At 42.9% G+C, this 9620-nt stretch overlaps 1 protein-coding gene across 1 annotated transcript in view; it reads right to left on the bottom strand.

Annotated features, from left to right (window-relative positions):
* Positions 1–4217: 4217 nt before the first annotated feature.
* Positions 4218–9620, bottom strand: part of LOC146812608 (uncharacterized) — a 180231-nt gene continuing 174828 nt past the window's right edge. The window contains exon 6 of the mRNA XM_085614610.1: positions 4218–6001. Coding sequence (XP_085470736.1) covers positions 5539–6001 — 463 coding nt within the window. The 3' untranslated portion in view covers positions 4218–5538. The remainder of the gene's footprint in view (positions 6002–9620) is intronic.

Genomic DNA, 9620 nt, shown 5'->3' with positions numbered 1-9620 from the left:
GTGACTAATTTGAACGTCCTGGGCCAGTGGAAGTGCTGTGGCTGCTCCTCAAGCGAGTGTGTGACCCCTTGCAGCGCTGCTGACGGATGAGGTATTATCGTGCAGAGTTACATGGGGGCTCATTTGTTTGGCTGGGGCACCAGGCTAAACAGAGGTCTACTGAGGCGTCGCCTGTCGGACACTGGCGTAACCCCGAAAATGAAGTCGCGGGCTACACCAAAGTACACTCGCTACAAAACACACAGCCAATTAGATTCGGCGATAAACAATATGGCGCAACAAATTCCCTTTAGAACCGCCTCATATAAAGGAAATGTTATGAAACCTCGGGCACACTCTTCTTCAAGACTGGTAATAACATCCATAAAGGAAACGTTAATTAATGATCAGTCATCCTGCATGTCTTTCCCTATATCGTAATACCGTTAGGTTTACACTTCAAATTCAGAGCACATTCACTTATTAACAAGCATTTACAATTTAATTGCATTTACGCAAGACCTATTGCATTGGAAACGGGACTGCGGGAGGGCAAAAAGGCATGAACGGGAGGGGGAGGGGGCGGGGGGGGCCGAGAAGTCACGGACTGTGGGGGGGGGGGGGCACGGGAAGAAAATAGTGTTGAAAGTAAAGGGGCCAGTAACCATGGAAGGATACAAATGACAACATGCTCGTCATAAGGAGGGACTAACAAGCCTAAAGCCAAATGGAAGGCAGCATTTAGGACATAAGCCAATGAAAAAGATGGGCAGAGAGTGGGTGGAGCTTTGACAAAGCTTCCACGCTATACTGAATACTGCATTCCTCGCAAAGTGAGCAGTGCATGTGCTGCAACGCTAGGCTCTACCTAAAAGTAAAATGGCAATGAAATCTTTTCATTGATATTTTATTTTTTCCTGCGCAGCTCGCAGCGGGTGGGGGGTGACCCTCCCCTGCCCTTAGGGGTGACTCTCCTCCGCCCTCATGAAGAAACCGCTGCTGCTTTAGACTGTGCTTGTTTATTACACATCTGGTTTCCATTAAGTGGACCTTGTTACCTCAGGAGTAGACTTAGGGCATAGGACATCCAACTAAACTTCTTAGAGAAATCAAATCATTACATACAGACATATGGGTATGGGAGACATTGGGAAAGGGCCAATACATAGCTGAAGGGACTGAAACAACAAAGGAACTGAAACGTTGATGCATGTTGGCACCCCTTTTCTTCATCTTATATACAGCTCATCTAGGCAGAACCCATGACAACATGAGAGCCTTTCCCATGCAAAGTGGGAAACAGGCCATACAAATATTACAATGTACGAACAATATGTTGACAATGGATTCTACTAGAACATGCATTATACATCAATTAAAAGCCCTCGATTTGTATAACACTGCGAAGACCTTAAAAGTCAATATGAAGAAAATAAAAATAATTATATTTGGTGAAGGGTGAACACTGAGCCAAAATTAGGTCTTTTAGTATAATCCGCCAAAGGGACATACATTATGTATAACCAGGGGTGGAACTTGCTACCCCTGTTTTTCGGATGCTACCCTTGACATGCCATTGAGTACCCTTGATATTGTCCTTGCCCTACAAGCATGCCTGCTGTGCCAGTGTGCATGGATGTTCAGTCTGTAGCTTCAGTATGGGCAGGGTCATTGGAATTAAGCTAAATGGGAGGGCCAAATTATGTGGCAGGGTTAACTAAATTATGTGGCAAGAAAAGGTTAATTATACAGCATAATGCTGCACATTGTGTGATAAAATACTCCATTATTTTGTCATATGTGCTCATTTTAACAGTCTGAGCAAATGTTTCTTCTCAGAACTTGTTTAACACACAAGTAGACCAATAAGCAACAGAAAGATGACCAGTCAACATTTGTGAAGGGCCTTTCACTGTGCATTAACATGTGTTGCTGGCTATTTATTACCTTTTCATATATTTGAGCTAGAAACAATGTTCTTTTTATTAGAATCTGGCAGATTATGCGGCAGATGAGGGATTTTGTTGCAAATGCCGAAAATCCATAATTATGCGAAAGACACTGCAGCTGCAAAATCAAGTAATTAAAATGACCCTGACTATGGGATGCATCCTGCTTAAGTTCAGGTTGCATCACAATTTGCTATCTTGTGTCTGGAACTCTTTCTGAGCCAAAAACATTCAACCATCCACATATATGGAAGACTTCTTCTCAAGCTAGAGCAGCACCCGTTGTGAACTGGACAACATCCAATCATCTGCATGAAGCATGCAAGATTTTATTTGAGGCCTACTCTGCACCTGTACACAAGACTCCATTTGAAGCTTCAACATAACATCCTCATGATCTACAGGAGACTTGAGCCAACCCTATTAAGACACATGAGAATACACCCATCGCTAGAACACTCTGCCTTCATGATGTACTCAAATCTCTATGTGAAGGTGTTAGTTTTTGTGCATTTTATATTTTTGTGTATTTTTAACAACATGTAGAATGTAGATTTACTTTCAAATGTACATAGCAATACTGATATGGTGCTATAGCACTTGAAATGAATTTGCTACAACTTGTCAAAAAATGTCTTTGCTTTTAGTTTTGCTGATTATGCTATTTAGGCCTCAGGCCATAACACCATCTAGATTATAATGGATGTCTCCTCTTGCATTTGTACTGTTCATTATTTCTACCACACACAATCAAGCAGAGTCATGTTTGTTTATTTCCATTGACATTGTTCTTGCTGTTCTTGAAGAAACTTTTTCACCATGGACACAGTAAAGTTGCATTCTCCAAGGCCCTTCTGCTGGCTCACTATACTGCATTAATTCATAATTGTTTGCTGTTGTTCTTGTAACTACTTGGTTCGACCACTCCGGATGACATTGGCATGGAGTGGCAGAATCAATATTCTTGTAGTGGGATAATGCTTAGATGGTGAGACAATACCCCATTTAATCGAATTGCGCTTTGATTTGTTGGAAGTATCAATATTTTGCTCACACCATGATGAGTTTGCAGAAATTGATGTTTTCCTACGTGAGAAAACTGTAAATAAACCATCAAATTATAGGTGAGCCAGAACACTTTCCGCATTTCCTTGGGTACTACAAAGGATGCTCTCTGATTTCCTTTTGATTTTTCTGCTAATTGGGTACTTGAATTGTACAATTTTGCGCCTTATCCTGTAATGCTCAATTTGCTCATTGTACGGTAATTATTCATGTTTGTTATGCTTTTGTTGATGTCGATATTGTACTTATTATCATCCTTCCATCTTTTTGTAAAGCGCTCTGATATCCTTCGGGATCTTGTCCACGCTATATAAAACTTTATAAATAAATAGCCTTAATGGCAATGACTTTATGCATTTGCATTTACAATTTATGTACCGCACCTATTGCATTTTTGTAACAAATCTTTTCCATTTCCATTTCCGCCCTAGAACTCTATATCAAGCCCATCCTACTGAACTGACTCTATCTGTATATGCTCTATGTTGCTTTATCTCGGGGACACATTGCCTCATGAAACTGAGATTTAACGCCATCCCCGATTCATCCACATGTGTTTGTGCTGCTGAAGTAATACTTTAGTGTGTACTATTTAGGGGTTTCCCGCGCCCACAAAGGCACAGCCTCCAGTCATCAAGAGGAGCATGAGATTCAATCTAAAGTCACAATGCCCAAAAACACAAGTGAATCCACCCAAGGCTGCAACCCTCCACCTTCACCATGTAGATGATGTTCTGTTTAAGGCAACAACACCCTTTATCCATCGCCTACTTGCCTCCTTAATAATCCCAGAATAAAGCAACGGACTACACCAATTTCAGTCTAAAATTGTAAATTATACTGTTTTGTCTGCAACCTCCTTGCATGCTCTACAGTGACTTGGCTTAAAGAGCTGGTGACCGTCACACAAAAGAGAACTTTGGAATAAAAGAGAAGTACAAGGATATTGGCACATGCATTTCCAGAACCTGGAGCAATATCTATTTTTGCTAATGCTGTTCCTGCTGGCTGACCCAAGAATATGGCTACTGTTGTTTGCAAAGGGTGGCCAAGACTCTATTAGTGTTATTCTCAAGTGTCAACTGTGTTCCAGCAGTTAAGCCACATTTCAAGAGGTTGTATAACATAACATAACACAGCACGTATCACAGATAATAAAGATGGATGTTCAGTTACAGGTATTTATTTTCTACCAATTACTTCTATAATGAACATATAGAAAAATAGAGAAGGTCACTAGAATCACAGATGTGAAAAACAAGGTGCCTAGTATCAGAAGGCGCTAGCCAAGTCTAGCACACAGTCTTCGCATCTTTTTTTTGTCCAAGGAATCTCTGTGCGCTTAGGCTGCTGTGGTTTAGGCAGCAGCCAACGAGTACCTAGGACATGACCATTTAAGTCCCCAACTGGGAAATTACCAATGGGTGGGCTTAGGGTCTTTAAGTCCATGTTGTTGCAAGAACTTTTTCCAGAGTCTGGGGTGACAATGTTGTGGGAGCACTGGAACTTGAAGCCATCGAAAGAAAATCCAAGCAAAAGCTCAACTCCGAGATCAGGAATCATTTTGTGTCACCAGATGAACTAATAGCCGGCAAGGGAGGGGATTAACATCAGACCACTGCCCAGCTTGGTTACCCAACAGGTCGAAGATGTGGTAGGATCTAGCGTGCTTGCCTAGTGGGATAGGTATGTGTTCTTTCATTGATCCGGGACCAGAAAAAGCCAATGTTATGGGATTGCTAACCTCTATACTCCAGGTAACCGAGGTTCTCTTGGGCTCCTGGAACAGATTCTTTGCCATCACGTATTGATCACTCATGCCACATCCATATTCTTTGCGCAAGGACGATCTCAGGATCCTGAACTCAGGTCTGATCCTTAATCTAGGGCAGTCCTACACTCCAGGTAGCTCTATAGCCAGGATGTAGGCAGTCAATGTACCAACTTAGTTCTAACTTGGAGAGAGTGGGCCACAAATAATCCATTTTCTGAGAACAAGCAATAAACAAGTCCTACAAGACAAGATGAACAACCCACTGTACTCTGCTAAAAAAAATCACTATACATTCAGATTTAGGGATCATCTAACCAGAGATGAAAGTCTCACTGACACCCATATCGGGAGCCAGAGAAAAAGCTAACGTTTCAGGACCTCCCTAAGCTGAAATTCCAAGCAGTATTTCCTCCTAGATGGTGCCGGGATTATCTATTTGGGGACTGAACACTAAAACTAGACAATTGCAAAGCTATATCTGATGCAGGGTGTGGGGTTAGACACAGGGAACAAATAGGACAGAGGAAAGAGGGATGGCATGCAGAACAGTATTCACGCAGTCCTATGTACTCATTTCTCTGGTCATCCTATTTTCACACACACGCAAGGTCAACGTTCGTAATTAAGGTTAGTCAACTTTGCCTTTTATCCTTCTACTTTATAATTGAGATTGGTGATAGTAAGGTGTATTGAATCTCTTAGGATTAAGAAACTGCTAAAAAAATTTTTTATAATTATTACATAAGTAGGTGGCACCCAAGAGATGAGGGTTCAGGTCATTTCTGTCTTGAATTTCTGTCGCAGCGCTTTCTGCACGTTCTGGATTTTCTCTGTGATTACTGTGTCACTCAAGTGGTCCCCGAACCTGTGCTTCAGCAGCACACGGATAACTTTGATGCAGCGCTCGTCCATCATGGGCTTGGCCTTGCGGAACGTGTTTCCGCGGCGACCGGTGATTGAGTGGCTCTGAATGTAGTCAGAAGTGAAGAGCTTGTGGAGCAAGGTCTTGCAGGCTGTGCTGATCTTCTGGTCAAAGCGGATGGCCTCACGTAGCTGCTCCCGGGTCTGGCCATTGAACAGCTCTGGTGCAGGACGGGGCGGGGGACAAGGCTCCTCATAAAGAGTTGTGGCCTCCAGGTGTTGCACCTTCCTTTTCAGGTACATCACCTCATGCTGGAGGTGGAAGACCATCTTTTCCAGGCGGTGAAGCTTCTCGTCTCTTGGCAGGGACAGTCTGCAGGAAACATGCAAAGAGAGACTTGTGACAAAAAAGAGAGCAGAGGAGATTGGATAGACAAATCCACTGTGCTACTGATGTGTTCATGTCAAGTCATGTCAATATTTATTGTGTGGTTAATCTTCACAATTCCAACAAATACAACCAATTAACTCCATACATAATTACACCAAAGTGTCCTCTCTAGAGAATAAAGTATTCAATTAAGTGCTGCAGGGGAAAATGCTTGGTTACCAACAGTTTTCTCAAATTCACAAAGGCGCATCCATACAATTTGAAAAGTTACTAATAAATGTACAGTTAAGTAAAGAAAGCATCTCCTTCATACCTAACCTGTTTAATCACATTTTCAGAAAATCTTTTTAAAGGGTTCAAGTCTGGAATGGCACAATATGTGGGCAATAAGTGAGACTCATACTTCAAAATCAGCTGATGATATCTTTAGTCTCTGTCTAAATTGGCATAAAGGAATAAACAACAAAAGCAAGTGTAGAAACCTCCAACTTGTCCTGATTGCTAGAAAATGGATTTATTTTGGCTTTTTCCAGGATTTAGACTCAGTAATATTGTCTTATGTTTCTTCTTCCCAAGCTCTTTATGATCTTCCTTAAAGGAGATGAGTTTACTCAATATTACTAAATTCTAAAAACAACATGTATGCATCCATACTGGGCCTATATAAAAATTAGCTGGAAATTGTGTCAGAAATAATGATCAACACATAGGGCCCGATTCCGATCTTGTCTGGAAAGCCCTCCGTATGGCTTGGATCCGGAGGGCTTTCCGGACTAAATGTGCTCCAGGAGTCCGAGTGAGCAAGTACGATGCATCCGTAAGCATACGGACTCGATTTGCTCGGACTTCCATTGAAGTCTATGGGAGCCTGCGTACAGCAAAAAAGGGGTGGGTGGGGAAAAGCGTACACTCTATGGCGGACACCCCATGGTGACTGCCACACTGTGCATGCTTGGATTGGGGGGACCCATGCGCACCCCCCGTGACAGATTCGGTGGGTGCTGGGTGTAGGGGGACTTGCTACAGCCCCCTGAAGTAGGCTTTCGACAGCTGTTTTGTCTCACTGAGACCAAGGCGAAGCAGCTGTCCGAATCGTGCATCGTACTCGCTCAGTCGGAATCCGGCTCCATTGCACGGCATAATTCGTCTACGAATGAGTCGTACGGGCATGATCACGTTCGGAAACGATTCGCTCGGCGCGTACACGATCTTCGCATCGTACTTGGTCGTTCGGACCTCTGTACGATTCGGTCGTAAACAAGGGCTATGAATTGGATCCGGTAAAGCCAAATCCGATTCGGAGTCCTTCCAAACGACATCGGAATCGGGCCCATAGTTGGACATTTATTATCAATGTTAATTGCAGCCCAGATTGGTGATTTTGTAAACCCAGATACAGTCATCGGGTATGTCTTTAAAAAAGTGGACTTCAGGTTTTGTTCTTCGAGGAAGTTGTGGGAATAACACAAGCTAAAATAGGCACATCAGTGATAACATTCACAGGACCTAGATAACTGTGATCCTGCTCCCTAGACACAGAGAAAGCTTTTGACTGGGTAGCTAGACAATTCTTAAACCTCTCCCTAGAGAAGTTAGGACCTCCCCTTAAGTTAGAGAATCGATTTGGTGTGGTTATAATATAAGAACCCACATGTATGTGGTAGTGTAAATGGTGCCCCTTGGGATTAGATGTTGCAAGAGGCATGGATATCTCCTGTCATCTTTGCACTCACGATGAAGATGTGAGATGATACAAATCTCACCAATATGGAGATCCAAGGGGTCAAGACTGGTTAAGTGCACCTATTAGATGGCAATATATGGGGTGGAAGTCTTGATAATGCTCAATGACCCCTGCAGATCCAACCTGCTGCTGATGAGAGAATTGTAAGAATATGGAGCAGTCTATGGCTTCAATGTAAATGTTCAGGAATCTGAAGCTTTGAATCTTTCCATAACTGTGGTTCAAATGGATGTACTGAAACCCATTTAGATTTTTTTCATGAGCTACATGCCACATTCAAAATTTGGGAATACACATAATGTATTTCCTGATTCCATCTTGTGGAGTTCAAGTACAGATCTTTACTGCATAATATTTGAAAGTATCTGCAGTATTGTCACACGAGGGGCATCTATTATGACTGGCCAGTGTAGAGGACATCAATATGGTGATACTAGTCAGGATACTCTTCGGCATGCAAATTATACCACTCCCCCCCCCCACTACCACCTGTTCACACAATTTAAGAGCTGCATCGCATGATTGGAAACTTTATCCGGGCGTGGAGTCACCTGAGAATTTCCAGACACAGGCTGACCCTGCCACCCGCCACAGGGGGATAGGCTTGCCTGATACAGCAAAATACTACCAAGCAACCCAGCTATACTTCCTGGTGGAGAGGGAACAACCAGAATCTGAGAAACAGAAGTGCATCATTGATGGAGTGATCACAAGCATCCATACAAGCAAAGTGCCTTGACTGAAGAAATAACACTGGGCATGGGGGCTGTACTCCTTCCTAGTCACCAGAACCAATATGGGAGTCTGGGACAGGTTGGCCATTCACGGTGCACTCACATCCTTTCCCTCTCCTTTCAACGCAACTGTCGGGAATCATTTGATGACTCCACTGGAGAATTCCCTCTAGTTCAGGCATTGACAATAGGAAGATGCCATTGAATAGGGGACTTTTCACTTTTCGGAGAATCAAGGACCTCGACCAGCTTAAGGAAAGAATATAGCCTGCAGAAGAGAGGAGTGTTTTTAATTGGCACGTCCGATATTGGATGATACAGCCTCAAGTCAAAGTGAGTGCCTGCCAAGCCCTGATAAAATTTGAGATGGAGCTGCTTCTGAAAGGAGACAAGGGGTGATTTCAAACTTCTACAAATTTCTCGTAAAATGCAAGAACCAGGCCAAAGGTAGTAGAAGGGGGAGTTTGGCAGCAATCTGCTAGATTAGGAATTGGATCAGATCCATGCTAGAATTTAGAGGATCCCAGGAGCCAATTCTATGATGTAAACCAAGCTATAAGTCATCAGCTATTGGTACGCTGCTTTCAACAAACCGTATAGTTGGGAGAGAGTGTTGAGGAGTTCAAATGTTGGGTTGTCTGCTCTCAGGATGCCCTGAACTTCAGAGATACTGGGAACTGGTTTCACAGGCAGTAGAATATATCTTCCACATGAACATTCCCAGATTTCCTAATTATATATTGCTAGGGCTCTGAAACGGGCTTACGTTCCCACTCCTCTGATGAAGAGGCACGCAAACAGCTTTAGCACTTGCTGCTGCAAAACTAGAATCACAGCCAAATGGAAAGTGACCAGGGTTCTCACGACCCTAAAATGGCATCACTGCTCATGGGAAATACTGGTAATTGAAAAGATATTCCTGACAATAACATATAAAATGCAAAAATTTGACACGTGGGACATCTTTTTAGAGTAACCCTTAACAGAATTCTGGGAACTCACAGGTTCCTGCTATCTCGAGGAACTAAACATAATACCACCCGATAAGACGCAGTCGATAAGATCGGGGGAGGCAAAATCTTTCTAAAAATAAATCAACCCAAGAATATCAGTCCATAGTGTG

This window comes from Triturus cristatus, chromosome 7, assembly GCF_964204655.1.
Source record: "Triturus cristatus chromosome 7, aTriCri1.1, whole genome shotgun sequence".
NCBI classification, from domain to species: Eukaryota; Metazoa; Chordata; class Amphibia; order Caudata; family Salamandridae; genus Triturus; species Triturus cristatus.
Note: the sequence above shows the minus strand (reverse complement) of the source record. Positions and strands in the feature narration are given on the sequence as shown.